The following is a 20,211-nucleotide window of genomic DNA, read 5'->3' as shown; positions in this document are numbered from 1 at the left end:
ACTACTGGTGTTATCTCAGCCACAAAAATTCTGTTTCTGGTGCTTGTTTTTCTTTAAAGAGGCTTTTGGCTTCCACACTTAGACTAACGTAGATGGTTAGATTAAGGGGATTCTCGTTGGTTTTTTTTAACATGAATGTACAGACGTCGAGACTCAACAATGGGCAGTACACACACACACACACACACACACACACACACACACACACACACACACACACACACACACACACACACACACACACACACACACACACACACACACACACACACACACACACACACACACACACACACACACACACACACACAATCCAGAAAGGGATTAGCGTGCAGCAGTCCAAGAGGAGAAGAAGAAGACAATTACTAAAATGAAATGCCATCATGATAATTATTTGCAATTAACTGTGGTCTGACAAAGCCACTGGTGACAATATGCTTTTCCATTAGAATGGGAAGAACAAGCAAAAGCGCAGTCTTAAAAAAAGAAAAAAAAGTATTGAAAAAGACAGACGGGATAATCCCCCACCACAGACGTTCAGTGAGGAAAACACCGACCAGGTCAAAACTTCCTTCACCTTTTTCAAGGCAAAATTTTATAATATCTTTGTCCATTTCTTTATCACTCCCAAACCTAAGTCAACAAGTCAGCACTACTTTAGGAATTTGGTTTATAAGGCTGGTGGGTTATCATTCTGTGATTTAAGCACAGGTTCACCAGAAAGCTGGAATCAAGGAAAAGCGTCAGAAATTGAAATGAATGAAAGTGAAGAAATCACGATACACATTGTGGTGTAAATCAATCATGCAGAGTCAATACAATTTCAAACATTTCCCAATATGAGGTCTGCAATATTTCAGGCGATAGAATTTTGTCTCATATTCTGCTTCAGATGACCATAAACAGCCTCACAATGTGATGAAAGGTGAGATTTTGAGCTTAAGTGCAGATATAGCCTGGACAAAATCTGGTAATGGCGAGAAGTTCACGGTTATGTTAGCATGGAAACAGACTCCACTCTAGCCTCCGTGTTGCTACAATTCCAACGTGCCACATTTTAGAACCTGTTATCTACGCTGGGAGAACAGTGTCAACACGAAGCGAAGTGACGACAGCGACGCGGCGAGAAAATGAATCGGGGGAGAACTGTGACTCAACACCAACCGCGTGAAACCAGCTCTCTTTTGTGTCCTGTTTCTTGCTCTAAACTCGTCTTTTTCCCCTCAAGAGGTTCTGTTTGGTTGTGAGTATACTGGCACAGTAAGAAGTAGTGAGTTGCAGTCTTTACGGCTTTTCTAAATGGTAAAAAAGAAATGCCACAATCAACCAAGTGAGTGAAAACCAACCGCCTCCATCTTTACAAGCTGTAATTTGACCCAATCCCCTTTAAAAGATCATGCTCCCAGATTACAGAAGCAGAAGCAGCATCGGGTGCAGGGTGTAGTTTTGGAGTTTAGGATTTTTGCGGGTGACGTCAACGGACTCACACCCAGAAAAAGACGGGATGTTTTTTTGAATGTGAATCCCTTCTCAAAACTTGGATAACAAGGAGGAGGGAGGAGTCCGATCATAAACTCGGGTTTATTTACGGTTACTATAACAACGTCTAACAAATTAAAGCCACGTTCCGATTGGCCCATTCCGACACTGGTGCGTCCTTCTTCCTTGTCCCCTTAAGGGAGCGGTGAGGGAGCGAGCGTGGCCGTGGTAGCAGAGGAGGGGGTTATTTTGGGACGTTTTGGGACGCAGCCCTGGACCCAGGTAGCAGTTTATCCTCCTGAAGGATCAGAATTCTAAATAAACACTGGGTCTGAACAGGGATGGAGATAGGTGGTGGAAGGGGGCGCTAGAGGGACGCTGGAGAATACTGACGTCATCCACATGCTGTTACCATTAGATTACATAAGAGGGGTGCCCCAACTGCATGTTTAAACATGGTTCAGGCGGTACGCAATATATCGTCTTTTGAGGGTGTAACGCCAATGATTTTACAACATTCTTTTTGTTAAAACACTGTAGTAGAGGGTTAGGTAGGATAGGTTAGATATTTTGATTTTTCTTCTTTTTTTAAACAACTTTCATTTTGATTCAGTATCAAATAGGAATGATAATCAAAATGGATAAAAGGGGAAGTGTCAATTTGGGTTTAAAAAATCCACTTGCCGTCACAACGGTTCTACGTCGGGAAATAAGAAAAATATGATGATATCTTGGCCACATCAGCATCTGTACACATGGTCAAAAACCTAACAGCCCATCCTGAAAAGGAGGGGAAACCAGAAGACGAGTGCTATCACGTACTCTGGCAAACTAGATTCAGATTAACACACTGGAACCTTTTTTACTTTTAGAGGTTTGGGAAGAAAATGAAGTGGCAAAATGTGTGACAAGGTGAGGTGAGGAGGGAATGAAAGGATGAAATCATATAGATAAAGAGAGATGAAGAGATAAAAGAAGACAGAGACAAATAAACAAAAGACTACATGGAACTGATTAGGGGTGAGGGAAGAGAAGAGAAGAGAAGAGAAGAGAAGAGAAGAGAAGAGAAGAGAAGAGAAGAGAAGAGAAGAGAAGAGAAGAGAAGAGAAGAGAAGAGAAGAGAGAGGAGGAGAGCTCCCTAAACCCTACTCTTCCTGTCTGAACCCTTCCTTTATAAAGAGCAGATCTAGGATTTCGGGAGAAAGAACGACGTCGTTCTATCGCTCTGTTTTCTCTGCCCCTTGCAAAGAGGAATTTCAGCTGCAGGCTGGAAGAGATTATCCCTCCACATTCTACCGCTTTTCCCTGTGTGTTTGTTAACAGAGGTGCACGTGTGTGTGTGTGTGTGTTTTCTATCCGGTGAAAACTGGTAAAAGCAATCGATTTTGGGATAAGGATGAGACAACGAGCGGCCGGCCAATAGAGAGGGGAGATAATGGCACAATCAACACCTGCAGCCCTCCCTGAGCCCAGAGCCTTTATCCTCCCATCCAGAACAACAGATGTGGACTGACCCCTCCCTCCATCCCTCCATCCATCCCTCCCCTCCCCCTGCGACCCCAGCCTTAAAATTGTGGTTTGTTTAGAAACTTCCGCCAAGGTGATAAGAATATTGAAATTTGGATTATAATTATACAGAGTGATTATCAGTCAATTATAAAATGTTGAAATTCGGAAACCGTTTTGTCAGTCTTGGCAACCAACAGCAGAAATTGTATTTGTTTACATGTGAGTTACACACGTAATCATTGTATTTTCAGTTGTTGCTTTTCAGTATCTATAATGACTGAATATGAAAAAAAACACGCATAGAAACACAAAATTGTCTTATAACATCTGTCCTTAAGTAGTACAAATCAGGAATCATTCCACTGTTCCCACATGGTCAAGTGAGTAAAAGGCAAAACAAAAACCTCAATCAATATCAACCACAATATATGACAATTTTAATTATTGCAGAATTGGCTGAATTGCAAAATTGGCTCCTCTGAATCATGATAAATTTAAACGCCTGATTCCAACTCCAGTGTAGAAAGGGGGTGGTGGTGGTGGGGTTGGTGTTGGTGCTTGTGGGGGGGGGTGCTTCTTGAATTTGGCTGTTTAACACAAAGGAAGCCTGGTATGCAAAGAGTTAATCTGTCCGCGGGGGAGGAGGGGGGCGTGGGGGGGCTCGCTCTTCCGCAAACAAAGGACAGACCTCCAGACAAAGGTTGAGGGAAGGGGAGCGAAAGGAGGAGAGGGCAGGGGAGGAGGAGGGGGAGGAGGAGAGGCCGGGGGCTTTCCCCCACCATCTGGAGCCTTTGTTCGGGGGGTAGGGGGGATGGGGGGGCAAGGCTGGAGATCAGGTCGGCCCCCCCAGTGAGCCTCTGTGTCCACGTGCTGTGTGGACTAGACAGACAGAAAGACAGACAGACAGAAATACAGACAGCCCAGGGCTAGGTCATACCACACCACGGCCCTGGACGCTGCTCAGCCTGTTTTACAACCGCTGTCTGCTGCACACACACAGACACACACCCTCTGGGTTATGCACAAGCGCATCATGTCGTTGATACAGTCAGACACACAAACTCCTACACTGTCTAAATATATCAATAAAATCAGGACACACAAAGAGCAGCCTTTTCTCTCACACACACACACACACACACACACACACACACACACACACACACACACACACACACACACACACACACACACACACACACACACACACACACACACACACACACACACACACACACACACACACACACACACAGCAAGTCTCCATAATTCCTCTTATTGGTTCGGGCGGAGGCTGTGTATGTTTGTGTCTGTCAGTGTTACCGGTCGCTGTCCAGCCAAGAGCTGTCGTGCTGAGGGAGTCCAGACGTCCCTCCCTCCATCCTCCTGCCTCCCCCAAAAAGGCTGTGATGAACTGTGGCAACGAGCTACAACAGCTACTGCATGTCGGGGTGTGGAGAGGGTGAATGAAGTCACAATTCCTGCTTGGCTGTCCAGGAGTGACAGGCGGGGCTTTGGCTGGATGAGACGGACAGAGGAACTGACAAGAACAATCCTCCTTCTCATGCAGAGCGACTGGACGGACGGATGCTTCTCTGTGTTTCATTCTCTCTCTCTCTCTGTAAATTCACACCAGTCGCTGTCAACTCCCACACCAGCTGACCGTCCCCGTTTGGACCCTGTTAACACCGGAGCAATTAGCCATTTAGCGGGCATCAGCACGTTTACTAGAAATGGAAACAATGTCATTAAATGCTGGTTGCTGGTTTCTCCAACTATCCATTGTGAATTTGGCTGTGGGGCCTCTGCGTTGTAGATTGATTTGATTTGAAGATGATGTGTTAATTGCTCGTGGGTTCGATGCACATACAAACTTGCCATTCAAGCTATAGGCCTCTGAATGCAGTTTGCATGAAAAATATACACACCGAAGCAATGAGCATTCAACCGGTTAACCATGCTGGGTAGTACACTAGCTTCGCAATCAGCCGTCAGTTGGATTCTGTGCTTTGTCCATCTTCTAGCCTCGGGATTTTCTCCTTCACTTGTAGAATGAATTATCAATGACCAATAGTCATCTTCTGTGTCTGGATTTTATTGCTATATTATACCAAGTATCAGAAGAATATTTAATCGTCACACAGCACACCACAACAACACATGCATTCATGCAAATACACACAAACACATGCTTTGGATGGTGGCTGGTGAAATGTGGCCTCTGCATTTGACCCATCCTGGCATTCAACGACGCACTCGGGGACCTGGTTCCAAATGTCCATCGCTGGTAGGACGATGGTGATGTGTGCATGTTTTGGGTGGGGGTTCTTACTGATGTAAGATGGAGGAAATCCCATGTGAGCACTGGGAGAACATGCAAACTCCACACAGAAAGGCCTCTAATTGGGAGATTTCCCGCCAGAGCACGGTGCCAACAGCGCCCCAGGCGAGAATCGAACCCAGGACCTTCTTGCTGTGAGGCAGCAGTGCAATGCACTGTGTCACCGTATATCTATCCACTATAACTATCCACACTACATGGGGTTTTTGCCATTTTCTAATGATTTCTGGATGTGTTTTCTTAAAACATTTTAGCACTATGTAGTAGTGTATGTAGCAGTTTGTAGTAGTTCAGCTTGCTTCCTTGATCACGAAAAAGTCCCCCAATGCACCACAAACTGACAGATGCTGCCAAGTACAAAACAGCAACAATTACCGCATGCAACAATCCGAAACAATTGATCTATCAGCTACAAAACCAATCAAATGTAAACAAATATGAGCATGAATGTTGCACTTGGCAGATATGGAAGAAAAATAAATCCAGGCACAGCAACTAATTTTTGTCAGTTTGCAAAAAACAGACTAGCATAATTCGCTATGCAAAGTCAAAGTCAACTGATGGCAAAATATCCACTAATTGCACCTTCCAGAGTTTTGGCATAATCTGCTCCCCCCGACCCCCAATCACTCAATTCTATTGACTTTTCATTCAATAAATGCCCTGCCAGAAAGGAAACAGTGAATTTGGTGAACCTCCACAGTACCAGCCTGCTTCTCTTTCTCACTGCCTGTCTGGGGCACTCTATGCCTATGAGCTCCAGGTTGCCCTCTTTTACCCTGTCAGCTGGATGGGGGAACCCTTCATTTGGACGTCCCACTCTCCTCCACTTTAGACGGAGACAGTAGATGTCAGGCTGTCAGCCCGACGGCCTCGCTCTTTCTTCTAGCCAGACATAAAACACACTCTTCTATTTATCTGGCAGTAATGCGTCTGACAGATGCAGAGAAAATGAGAAAGAAAAGGAGGAAAACGCAAAGTGGAGCCCGGACCCGTTAAAGTATCGGGTTGATCCAATTGCGGCCCGCCTCACACCTCTGAAATATCCATCCATATATTTGGGATTAGGGGGAGCTCGGCGTGACTTTGACTTTGTTAAGACGGGACGCAGTTCAGTCCCATTTGAGAGGAAAAAAAACATATTGTTAAAAACGAGCCGAGGCGGAGAGGAGATACCAAGAGAACGGGCACTTAGAAGTGTGTGAGACGATGCACTTAGCATTCCCCACAATTACTGCCCCTCTCTCTCCCCTCCACACATTCCTGCAGATGATAGAGAGCTCTTCTACTGTCTACAGTATGACTGGGAGCTGCTGAAGAATGCACTTGTGTGTCTATTTATGTTCAGCGAGAGAGCGAGAGAGAGAGAGAGAGAGAGAGAGAGAGAGAGAGAGAGAGAGAGAGAAAAAAAAAGAGAGAAAGAGAGAGACAGAGACAGCGTTTAGGTAACTGATGAGGATAACAAACAAGTGGCTATCGTATACGTACCACCACCACGAGTGTAGGAATCCTGGGGGCTCCCCCAGTGTAATGTTCTTCTCCCATCGGATCTAAAGGAGGGAGAGAGGGAGGGATAGAGGGTGAGAGAAGGAGAGAGAGAAGAAATGGAAATTCAGACATAGCAGCAGCGTGCTTTATGCATAACGTAATCATTTTGTCAAACTTTTCTCTGAAATTAGCAGGGAAAAGGACTGACACACAGACAGAGACTGTGGTGGTGGTGAGAGGGGAGGAGAGACAGACAGGGAGACAGACAGGTAGTGGACGGTGCAGATTAGAGTCAGCATCTCTCTCCAGTGGCTTCGTAGCCACAGAGCTGCTCCTCATATCTGGACACTGTGATAAGATCAGGACACAGATACCAGATCCTCTGCTGCAACACACTGCTACTGGCATTCCTCTGAACACACACACACACACACCAGATATCACTTATCCTACTGACACTGCAATGCATGCACAAAGAGACATACACACACAGTTTGAGATCACTTATCCCACTGGCATTCTAATACATGCACGTTCGTACGCACGCAAACAATGTGAGATCTTTATAGTTCTTAATGATAGAAGATTTTATCGTTTATATTTTATTTTGTTTATATTCTATACATCACAGTTTTTCCTTAGTTCAGTCTAAGACCCCGTTTACACCTGGCATTAACATGCATCTTTGGTGATCCAATCACAAGTGGACAGCCCTAATGTCAGGTGTAAATGCACCCATTGTGTCCTCAATGTAGAGTTACAAAATTAAGTCCCAGAAATTAAGTCCCATAGCAATGGAAAGCAACGGGGAGACATGCGTGACGCAGCACGGGACACACAGGTTTTTGTTTAGTACAGTACATTCCATTACGCAGTGATCGGGACAGTCCCTTAGTTTTGTTTAAAAAATGTGTTTCATACAAGGAGGAAACAAACGGAAATAAATACAAACTCTCCATTACACAGTGATCGGGACAGTATCTTAACTCGGTTGTGTTTAAAAATTTCAGTTCATACAAGTAGGAAACAAACGAAAATAAATAGAGCTGTCTTCACCGCTGTCTAGACAATGCAGTGGATCCATCTCCACTGTACGGCGCACCACTCTGGAGAAAAAACTCCACATAAATTCTCTGAGTTATTCAAGATTCAAGATTCGTGTTCTCCTTTTAAATCAGGAAACAAATAAATCTGTTCACCCTGAACCCCGCGCTGCATAGAGTACACAAGGCACAGTCTCTATTATTTTGATTTTGCCCACACGCCAAGGTCTTCGCATTTGGTCTTTGCAAACGAAAAGGATATTCGTGTTTATTTACATATAGAGCGGGGAAGTGGGATCCGATCATACGTGGTTACACGAGACGCAGGTGGAGACACATTCTAATGCCAGGTGTGAACAGACGTGCTTAGAGCTGTCCGCTTGTGATCGGATCACCCAAGATGCATGTGAATGCCAGGTGTAAACAGAGCCTCAAAGAATGTGGCTCTGTGGACATTTTGTGATGAAGTAGAGTTAACACTTTGGATTGCACTGAGAAGTCCTTCCAGAAACTACAGTGTGTGTGTGTGTGTGTGTGTGTGTGTGTGTGTGTGTGTGTGTGTGTGTGTGTGTGTGTGTGTGTGTGTGTGTGTGTGTGTGTGTGTGTGTGTGTGTGTGTCTGTGTGTCTGTGTGTACTTCAAATATCCACCGAGGGAGGTACAGAGGCTAATTGAGGAAGGAGAATCCAGGTGAAAGTATTTTTATGAGATGACACGAGCAGGTGTGTGCCGTTACTGCAGAGGAACAGAACTCTCCCATCTATTGACGTAAAGTGTGTGTGTGTGTGTGTGTGTGTGTGTGTAACAGCAGGCAGTGAATAGGGATGAGGAGGCTGCACAGAAATGCAGAGCAGGAGGGGACGATTGTGGAAGCAAGGACTCATTGGAAACAGATTGAAACTAAACAGTCCATGATCCTGAAGCTTTGGTTCTCAACCGACCCTTGAGCCGTCGGACCCGGGGGCCCGCAGAGATCCTTCAAGAAGTTCAAGGGGATCCCCAGCTAAATAATTAATAGTAAAATTATTTTATTTACAGGAAGCGCCGTTTGAGAATGTACAGAAGTGAGTGTTTTGGTGGTAGTTTCACTGTTATCGCCCTCCTTCTCCTTGATCTGAAACAGGTTGAGGATTAGTTATTCTCAAGGAGGTGAAGGCAGCTACTGCACTTCAGTTGTTTTACATTTTACTCTTATCTGGCCCTGAGCAAACACACCCTGACTCTGAACATTTTACACATCGATGAATAAAGACGATGCTGGGGCAGAAGTAAATAAACCAAATTCAGCGCATGTGGCACCGGTACAAAGAGTTTCCAGACGAGCAACGTCAAACTGACTTAGACTCAGAAGGAACAGCTCATGGAGAAGGAACGTCTGTCTGTCTGTCTGTCTGTTGGCCTGCCCGTCTGTCTCTCTGTCTGTCTTTGTGGCATCTATGCACACATACTGTATATACAGTATATGCTTTTAAAAGTTGTTTTTTTTCTTGTCTATGCAGCACATTGCATTTCATGCAGAATGAATTGTGCAATATAAATAAAGTTTGAGAGGCTGAGGAGCTTTGAGCCTGAAGCAGCTTTTCCTGCTGACTGACGGAGGATGCAAACCGTGGAGGGAAAACTTCCGTCCCTTGCTTTGAATATCAATGCAGGACTTTTAGAAAGAGTAATATACTCTATGTTACACCTCTGCAATGACTCGGTTTAATACCACTAATAAAACTGAAGATAATTTCTTAATACCTGTTTTGTCTAATTAGTTAATTATCGTTTAGTACGCCTCTGTTATTATGGAGCCAGTTAATTGAAGGCATTAGACTACGCTGCAAAACCAAAGGGCAGTCTATTATTAGAAAACCATAGTTTACACTTAAGCGTCTTTAATACTTCAAATGAGCCGCAATTTGCACATCTACATTGAAGCAATTACATCACATCTAATATTAGTTATTTTCCCTGAGGCTTCTGACGAACCATCTCTCGTCGAACAACCCTTTCCATACGTATGGTTTTTATTTGGTGAAATTCTCCCTGAATCCAAAGTGAAAGGATGTCCTTCCCACCCAGAACCTCCCTGTCCATCAAATCTCACAGTTCCAGCTCACTGTGGATTTGAGATGGACTGAGATGTTTAAACAACATGTTGGCCTGTCAAGCACCAAGGTGTCTTGGGAAAAACTAAGATATGGGACGATTCTTTTTGTTTGTTTGTTTTGGTTTGAAAAGCAGGGAATAGCAGAAAACCTGACGCTCCAACAGTTCCTTCACATTCTGCTCATGTGTTCTTGAGCTGCTTATCACAATACAGCGGCCATGATTTTAATTGATTCAGTATTGAGATAAGAGCTTTAACATGAACCACAGTACTGGGTACAATGGGGCAATCGCGACCACGCTCTGTGGCGATGACGTTGACCTGTTGTGCCGCACTCATATAAAGCTATTATGTCAATAATGGATGAATTGAAAAGATTCTGATGCCAATCACTCAGGGTTGACTCCCAATGATCTTCCCAATTACATTTTCCTTTCGTTTTGCAGATGGGCCGGGGTCTCTGGTAACCAATACTTTAACACACATACGTAGCGGACAAGCAACTACAACTTTCCCAAATATGTTTTTCATTCATAAACTAATTATAAATAACATTTTCAGATTTGATGCAGTATTGGGTATCAAATAACCATTCTCTCACCATTCTCAAGTGCATTGGCATTTTATTTACACACTTTACGTTTACCTGCTATTTGACAACAAAATCCCAGGGCTGTTGGGGCCATTTTCAGACACTCATTAAAAAGAGCCTGTCTAACTGGGTAAACTGTCCTTTATATATTTCAATAGATATTAGGCAGCTAGGTGAGCATAAGATTGTATAAATCCTCGGTGGAGAACCGCTACCACTGACTCTACATACAAATGAGTGGCAGTACATGGACTTATATCGAGGTTAGGAACTTATCACCATCAAATGTTCTACAAAACTTCCATATTTCTTCTCTCTACATTTCAGGGCGACGTGTCAGACATGTTTTAATTTTCCGTGACCCTCCTCAGTGTGCGGCGGCAGCCCCCACCTCGGGCCTTAATGGCCAAAATAACAACTTAATGATCAGTCAGCATTAAAGTTGAATGAAATGGACCCGCGCTTGGCTGCCAATAAAGCCCTCTCCGAGTGTGGGAGTGTATTAAGTGGAGGCTGAACAAAACAAATGGTGGTGGGTGACTGTGTGGGGCATGCGGCGGAGACAAGGCGGGGGAAGGCGGGAGGGGGGTAAGCGACTGGACAGTGAACCATTAGCAGGAAGGATGTCCATTAAGGAAGAGGATGGAACGCATTAGAGACCTTAGCTCTCTGGCCATCTAGGGGCCCGAGACCAGACTTATACATCTGCTGGAGACCATTCACGTCTATTTGTTTATTGTCGATTTTTGGGTCGTTAATTCTTCTGTCACATTTTTCCTGCTTATTGTTTCCTTGTTTATTTTAAGGTTCATTTTCTTGTTATTGCTTGATTTTATTGTTTATTGTTAATTTCAAGTTTATTGTATCGCCATTTTTTGTATTTCTTTATTTTTCGATTAATTGTACATTGCTGATTCTTTTCTATTTTTATTCTATTACCTTATTATTATCACCTATTGTTTTTGATGTCTGCCGCTACGACAAACATTACAATTTCCCTTCGGGGGATCAATAAAGTATCGACCATGGTGAAATGTTTTCAGATATTAAGAAACTTCACCTGATTTATCTTTGCAAGGCTGAGTTTGGTTCTCTAAAATTCTCCTGGATAATATTGGTTAAGAAAATTATAAATGGACTAAACAGTCCATTTACAATTTATATGATATAAATTATAGCCTTCCAGCATAATTTACTAATCATCACTAATATCGTCACTCATATCAAATACAATGGCAAATATTAGTTGATGAGCATCGTCTGATGTCATGGAAGTGCTTTTCCTTTACAGTGTCCAGAAACCAAATTACTCGATGTGGACACAATGGAGAGATTGCCCAACACTTCCCTGACCCCTTGACAACCCGTAATACGGATTCCATCCCGGGCCAATACAATGGAGCAGGAATCCCATTCATGCACATTGGCCCCAGGAAGCCACAAGAGCACGTCTTACCTCTGACAGGAAGGTCTGTGCGGATTTCTGTGCGCCGACATGAAGCAAATACTCGTACACGTATAACGCTAACCTGTGAAAAGAGGAGGAAAAGAAAGCGAGAGAGAGAGAGAGAGAGAGAGCTGTCAGTAGCGGGATAAACATTCTTTACATTTTCTTTCCAAGTGAAATTGAAAGAACTGCAATTCATAGAGTCGAGTCAAACTCCCTGTTTGATGACTTAAATGTTTTTTATGCCAATATAAGTTACAACCCGTCAGCAAGAAAGCTTAAGAAAAGATAAGAGGCGATAAGATAACACTTTGTTAATCCTCAGGAGGGAATTCAGGTGTTACAGCAGCAGAAAGTTGACAGAACAGAGCAAGTGCAAATAAAATATATGAAAAATAAAAAAAGAATGAATGCACACTTGCATTTTGATTCGATATAAGCTTGACTGTACATCCTTCCATTTTGGGAAACTCTACGGTTGTGGCACAGAGGCCAAAACCAAAACAATGTAGACGTCGACAGAAATACACCAGATAAGGCCAAAAGAGTAATAAAATAAATTCTACAGGAGGATTTGCAGGGCTTCCTGTCCATCACCGGTACCGGTTTGTCGGACCAGGGTGAGTCTGGGTAAGGTAAGGCTGGTAGACAAATTAAATTCATTGAATTGCACTTTTCATGAAATTAAGATCTATCTATATCTATCTATATAGTGACCTTTTGTGTATTTAAACTTTTCCGATCACACAGTTTCATTTAAAAGAGAAGTTTTGTCTGATATATATGGCGCAACGTGATGACCCACGGATGGATTCATAACGATTATCACCATAATAAATTCTTCCATATTGCCCGGTCTTTGGAAAAGGACACAAACGCACATACACCGCACAAACATTGTCCATCTCAACGTAGAAGCAACCTTTGTCCTCGCACAAAATACACAACGCGATAGAACAGAAAGATCTGTGAGCGGTGACCTGGGTACAGCTGAGTACAGGGTGTTTTTCAGATCACTTCCGTCCCAGCCGCTGGGTGGACATGGAGACGTGGAAAAATGGAGTTTGGGTTGATGTTGGAGGAAACCAAATGAATCCATAATGAGCAGGACCAGCGCTGAACAACCCGGCTCTCCATTGTCTCATTGGCTTTCAATACCACCTCTTCCACACCGATCATAAAAACATCATCATATACTGTATAATCCTCCAGCTTCCACTGACCAGTTAGACTAGTTTAAGACTGAAGATGCATCTTGCATATTTCTCACCGGCACATAGAGTGTTATTATTATATTATTATTCTTTTCATGTCGTGAACATATTTCCATGTCAGTATTGTGCATATGTAAGAACACTATGTTTGCTCTGTGATGCTGTAAAATGGAGAAATACAAATTCTGTATTCTGCCTGAGAAATCATCTACTAATGGGAGATCCCACCGCAAAGCCTGACTAAGAAGTCTTCCCATATGAACCGTTGCGCTATGAGCCTGATCGCAGAGCGACTTTTGATTGGGTGGGCAACACACACGTTTCGCCAGCCGTGGTGTTACCCCCTCTGATGGTGACACCTGGTGCGGTCCGCACCCCCCTAGTGATGCCACTGTGTCTGGTTGCCTCGTAGTCAAGCTGCACTGTATACCTTCACATCTGTTTACAAATCTATAGATCTATCTATTGTTCTCACTCAATTATAAAATTATTACAATTTGACAACCATTTTGTCAGCCTTGGCAACCAAAAGCTGATACATGGTTACAAACGTAGTTAGTCTCGGGCTCTGGTGTGGGAGAGCCAGCGCCGCGCAGCGGAATGTTCCTTTTAAGCCCTCCCCAGGTTCTAGTGGTGTAGAGAGGAGTAAGTTAATGTACAAAAGTAAAAATAAGAGATCATCTTTGCGGTATGAAACACCTAGCGGCTCCTATAGGGCACCACATCCATAAATGCACGGGAATCGAACGTGAGTCCCGTGAGAGGGGCAGCGGAATGAAATTTTCATGACGGAGGTGGCATAGGATCTGAGGGGGCTCCGCGGCCCGTTGACAGGCACCTGCCCCCTCCCCCCGCCACCCACCGTCGCGATGTATTATTTAAAAACACTTATTCAATCCCGGCTTCAGGGGACACCTTTTGTTACTCTGTCAGAAGCACTAGCTGAAACCTCGCTGAGGAGCCGGAGCTCCTACGGCTGATGGAGGAGAAACCGGGGAGGAGCAGGACGATGAGGGGAGAGAAGGAGGGGGGAGTAGAGCTGGGGGTCTACTCCTCCACTGTGCCGGAGAACTGTGTTTACTACAAACACCCACAATGGTGTCTGATATCAGTCCGACACTAGAGCCGACACAGATGTTACATAATCGCCCGATCGCAATTATTCGAACTGATAGCGATCTTTTTCTGTGTTTCCATCAGTTGGGTCAAGGCAAATTAGCCCAAATTCTACCAATGATTTAGGCTCTAATGTTCAATAATGACATTTTATATTACACTATTATAATCTTATACTATAAGAGTGGTGTAAAATGAACAAAAAGAAGACGGCTCAATTTATAATCGCATCGCGCCCAATCCAATACCAATGGGAAAAGACGGTATCAGCGTCAGAGAATGTCTCCAAACACCAAAAGAAAACGGCGAAAGCTATTCTTATTCTTACTATGTCTGGTAAGGATTATATGTCATCATTGTGCTCTAATGAGACCTACAGTCTGAATCTACACTGATTGGTTCTCTGACTGATCCTGCATTGGTACAGTCAGTAAAGAAAGTGGCATCGCCCTGGAAAAGCAGCATTCGCTCTCTGTAATAAACTTGTGCTTCTTCTTCCCTCAGACCAGCCACGACTGGCACGAGTCCCTCATGAATAACAGATGAGATGCTTACAGGACCTACAACAAAACAGATCCGCTCTCTGGCTCGTCTCCTCCTCCGCAAAAACCAGAGTTTAACCCCCCTCTCCCTCCTTCTCAGGGGAAGGTCAAAGGGGAATCTACAGCGCACCGCCTGGAAGGGCTTATCAAAACTGCTCTGAACATTTAGCCGGTTTCACATTAAAACATTAACACTTCAATCAGTCGCGTGTCTCGCTCTCCACCCCTTGATCTGGCGGGGCGATCTAATCGGTTCCAAACACCGTCACCGGCCCCGACCTCCAGCAGCCATCCCAACGCTTTCCCACATATCAAGCACCTCTCCCCCAGAACCTAATTTTTCCGAAACACGCCTGACATCCTGCCCCCCGGCTGTCCCACACGACCCTGGCTCTGAGGGAAGGAGAGGGAGAGAGGGAGAGAGCCAGAGAGAAAAAAAGAGGGAGGGAGATAAAGAGGGAGAGAGAAGGAAAGAGGGAGGAGGAGGTTCTTGGGCAAGAAAGAGAGATACCTCTGCCCAGATTAGCCAGCTAGAGCACGGACAGTTAGCAAATTACCTCTCCTGTCTTGATTTCAATAATTCACGAGGCCGGGGATCAGATAAGGTATGCATGGAGGAAGTGATGGAGGAGATTCAGGCGGCCCAGTTATTGCATCTCTTTTCAAAAGAGGTTCTCCATCGTTCACAAATGTAATAAGATGTATAGTGTGCATAATTAATATGATCAGTCACACGCAGTATTAAGAGCAACACAAGAATATGTGGATGAAAGCATGGGGGTGTTAGAGAAAGGGAGCACTGACATTGAGGCTGTGATGGTTAATGCCAGCGAGAGGCTGTGATATATCACTTGAAAGTGCACGAGACAGAGAATGGCTGCCGGTCTGAGAGACGGGAGATTTCGCCAAAGCCTATTCTGTTTATTTGCTCGGCTTTGTGACGGCGCTTCATTTGTCAAAACAAATCGGTGTCAATAAGCGGAGTGTCGGCACGCATGGCTTTAGCCACAGGTTAATCCACACACAGAGACACACAGACACACAGACACACACACACACACACACACACACACACACACACGCACACGCACGCACACACACGCACGCACACGCACGCACAGGCACGCCTCCGTTGGTTCATTTAACCAGAATGGTCCTGATGAGACATAGTCGTGAAGACGGTCAGATCAGGAAACCACAAGGACTCAACATGATGATAATGATTTTTTTTTTTTTTTATAATAGACCTTATACCTTCAATTTAACATTGTTTAGGCATCTTTGTTGTGTACTTTTTAAGTACTCTGTCCTTCTCCAAAGAGGAAACAACATAAGATTGACCAAATTCAGGTTCTCTTTTACTCCGGCTAGAAGATTCTCTATAAAAACTATAAAAAGCAATGTATCCCTCCTCGCAGGGCGAGCGTTCTCTTCTTGCGCTAATAAAAAACACACACAGGCATTTAGTGGCGCCATGCTGCGTAGCCAAACTGATTACAAACTCCAAGCACGTAGCCTCAATATTTACACTGTCTCAGTTATTTCAAGTGAGAGAACCAACACATTTTGTACGGATTCACTGAACGCATCCCCAAACGAAAGGCGGCATTAATTGACTGTTGACTCGTCAGAATGAAAACACTGAAAACACAGCTCGTCAAAGGGAATCGGGGGTAAATAAGCGGGTTCTTTACCGCCAGTGCCGCTGTTTCTGCCTGCAAGAATGCAAGTGTGCGATTCTTTATGCTTCCCTCAAAAGGCTAAAATGCAGATGGTGGAGCCATCTGTGTAGAATCAAAACCATGCATTCAGACCTGAGGATCCCCATTCAACTGCATGTAAATACATTACGGGGGGGGGGGTGCAAAGAAACAAACTGATTAAACCTTTAAACAGCTATCTTCAACTTGATTTTTTTCTCCCTTTTACAATCTTCCCTCAAACATTCCAAATTGGAAGTAAAAAAAGAAAAAGATAGAAGGAAGTCAGTAAATAAAAAGTATTAGAAGCAAATGTCGGAAAGAGCAATTCCCAGAGTGTAATTCATTTCTGTGGTCACATGGGCATCCACTTTTACTTCTTCCTCTTATTCTACCTTAGCTTTCCTTAAAGGGGATCTATTACGCAAAACTCACTTTTTCAGTGCTTGTGCACATACATTTGGGTCTCTGATGGCCTACTAACATACTGAGCTGTCTGTTTCCAAAAACGAGCCTTTCAGCTTTGCTTCCCTCCTACACATCACCAAGGGGTCATTCTAATTAGAACCGCCCCCCATCTGAGTAACTCCACCCACACCTGGTTCGCCACCGGACTCTCTAGAATCGAAGCTAAGAGCTAATCATGGGAAGTGCTCTGTTGTTGGCTGCAGAGACCAGCACAAATCTTTTCAAAAGAAAGAGGAATTAATACAAACTGTCTGTGACAAAACTGCAGACGATGGAAATGTAAGTATTTGCTGTGTGTTCCTTTCGGTGTGGGTCAACAGTAGGTTGACTGTTCTATACGCTTCTCCAAACAAAACCATAGCTGTATTTATTTTATTTTATTTTCTGATGTTTCCGTAATTGAATGAAACAAAAAAGCCCCAAGCCGCACCGTATCCCCTCGGTGCTCCAAGCTCTGCACTGCCCCACACACCACGGTGAAGGTTAGAACAAACTTTTAATAAATGACGCCTTGTACATCTAATATGAGTGAAGATTCAGCAACTGGATTGCTTATTTCTCACCTCTTATTTGTTCAGAAACAGATTTAAGTGTACCGATAAGGTGAAATCATTGAAAGTTTACAGAGTAAATAAAACAGAGCCCGGAGTGAAGCGCAAGCCCCATTGGCTCACACAACACGGAACTTGTGCTCAAACCCCATCGGCTCAGAACTAGGGGCTTGGCTTTTCATTTACAGTTAAAGCTACACAGACTGAAACAGCCAGTTGTGGAACACGGCATGGTATGGAGGCATGTCACAATGGCTCAAATGCATATTCTGAGTGGTATTTTTCAGCAAAAGCAATTCTAAAACATGTTTTGGGGACTTAGAGACCTATATTAATTTGTTGAAAAAGGAGCATAATAGGTCGTCTTTAACCGTCTGATTAAGACAGAGATTCTCAAGGATGGGAAGGAATGAAAGCTATGCCTGAGCCCCACCCCCTTCACACCCGCCCAAGACACTGGGTTCGCCGCAGATTCAGCTCCAATTCTATGGCAAAACCTTGGCCGAGCCTGAAATCACGTTCAATTCACATGTTTGTGATTTTAATGTGTTCCTACTCCTGACATGCTCATTTGAATGGAGGGGCTGTTCAGCAGCCAGTTTATCCCTTGACCCATATATCTCTCTGCAGTATTCAAAAGCTAAGCAGGAAGTGACCTATCACCTTCTTAGTGTACAGGCTTCAGGCTTGGTTGAACTGATGAGAAACACCTGAAAGTGAGACTTTGGCAAAGCACTTAGAAAACTTTGGGGTTCTACTGCGAAAAAAATATCTACCTACAAATACAGAGGACATCTACACACTTGTTGGACAAGCCCTGCAAAACCATAACTGCGATCAACAGAACATGGTTTCTCAAGGTTTCGACCAAAGTAAAGACCCCACACTGAGACACCATCAGCCACTGAAGAACCTTGAACGAAAGACAGAACTAGGGCTGTACCCGACTTTGTCAGTTGAATCAGATTAGCCTGTTCAATGCAAATATTCCACTATTCAGGGGGTCACGGGGCACAGCTCTCCGCGATTAGGGCACACGGAGATCTGTGTTTGGTCCGTGTCCAGACGCACACGTTCACACAGATATTATGGGGATGGTAGCTCAGGAGGTAGAGCTGGTGGTCTAGTGATCTAAAGGTTGCTGGTTCGATCCCAGGCTCCTCCTGCTAGCATGCTGTAGTGTCCTTGAGCAAGACACTTAACCCCTAATTGCTCCTGATGGCTGCGTCCGTCGGTGTTTGAACAATTGTAAGTCGCTTTGGATAAAAGCGTCTGCTAAATGTAATGTAATGTAATGTAATAAAAACATATTTATGATTCCCCTTATTTATAATGCCTCATTGAAATGTTATCACTGTGCATGTTAGGAAGCTTCTATCTGGGGTTGCCGCAGTTCGGGCATACACCGATTACATTACTTGCCCACCGCCCCCACAGTCGTTTTTCTTTTTTTTCTTTTATAGAAATAATACCAATTTAGTTCATTTTCACATGTGTTATCTAGGGCTGCCCCCTGAAAGTGTCGAATCAGTCAAATCATCAGGCGGAAACCGGTCCGTCATTTTTTTTTTTTTTTTTTTGTCAGTCAGTATGCATTACAATAACAAAATAAAACAGATAGGAGCTTACAAAATTCACACAGATAACAATTAAATGGGGAATTATAATTAAGGGGAATCATAAATATATTTTAATACGTGTGAATCGTCCGGACGCAGACACAGCTCTCCATGCGCCCCAACACAGAGAGCAGAACCCCGTTCCTCCAAATAAAAAAATCTAAAAACAGTGTGGGGAGGGGGCACGACTCGTAGACGCGTTTAGATTATTTTCTGTGCATAACGCATGGAGAGGGGGTGATCGGGGAGAGAGTCACGGAGAAAGTGTCTCCATTGCGCACGGTTTCATTCTTTAAGCAGATGATAGATAAAATAAATAAAAACATACTGTTTCGGCATGCCGATCGCGGGCATGGCATCGTTGATGCTGTCAGAGAGGGAGACAGGTGCGCCCCGATCGCTCCCTCTCCGTCCCCTCCGAATTTATACAAGTAATAACCTGGAGCTGCAACTCCAGTACAATCACCGGACCGACCACGCCATGTGAGACCACCATGTCCAAATTCTCCATCTGCTTCCTCGCTACGACCACCGAACAAAACAGCCTCCACGCAGTTAATAAATAGAAAAAAAACCTTTTATATCAATCCACGTTTTTTTTATTTAAGTCAATAAGTGCGATGGTTGCTCAACTTGAAAAATCTCAGTCGACTGACGGGATTCGACTCATGGACTTTCAGCCCGAGACAGAAGTGTGACCAGGACAGCAGTCATGGATCGCGGGTGATACCGTGTCCAAAAGCTTCGAATAGGTACCGGTCCACACAGAGTACCAGTCCATGAACAGTGGACTGGTAGGTCAGAGCACTTTTACTGAACAGTGTGGACTTGGAAGGTGACAGCAGTTTGGTGTTTTGGAGGGATTCCAGTGATTCCCTTCAGAGTCATCTAACATGCCTTTGTATGTCAAGAGACACAGAAACTGTAGTCGCTATTCTTTGATATCGAACTCTCGTTATGGCTCTTGGTATATTGGGGATATTTGACATTCTGTACCCCCTATTTTAG

The 20,211-nt window shown here is 44.1% G+C and overlaps 1 protein-coding gene across 5 annotated transcripts in view; it reads right to left on the bottom strand.

The window, feature by feature from the left end:
• ssbp4 (single stranded DNA binding protein 4) overlaps positions 1–20,211 on the bottom strand; it is a 121,725-nt gene that overhangs the window by 98,151 nt on the left and 3,363 nt on the right. For 3 of the 5 annotated variants that reach the window (XM_080009272.1, XM_080009271.1, XM_080009274.1), the window contains exons 2-3: positions 12,003–12,075; positions 6,818–6,879 (exon numbers count right to left, since the gene is read on the bottom strand). The exons of 1 other annotated variant lie outside the window; for it this stretch is intronic. In XM_080009272.1, the coding sequence (XP_079865398.1) occupies positions 6,818–6,879; positions 12,003–12,075 (135 nt within the window). The remainder of the gene's footprint in view (positions 1–6,817; positions 6,880–12,002; positions 12,076–20,211) is intronic. One more of the 5 variants, XM_080009273.1, reaches the window with a different exon arrangement.

This window comes from Zeus faber (assembly GCF_960531495.2).
Source record: "Zeus faber genome assembly, chromosome: 1".
Lineage (NCBI taxonomy): Eukaryota > Metazoa > Chordata > Actinopteri > Zeiformes > Zeidae > Zeus > Zeus faber.
The sequence above is the reverse complement of the archived record's forward strand: the minus strand, read 5'-3'. Positions and strand labels throughout refer to the sequence as shown.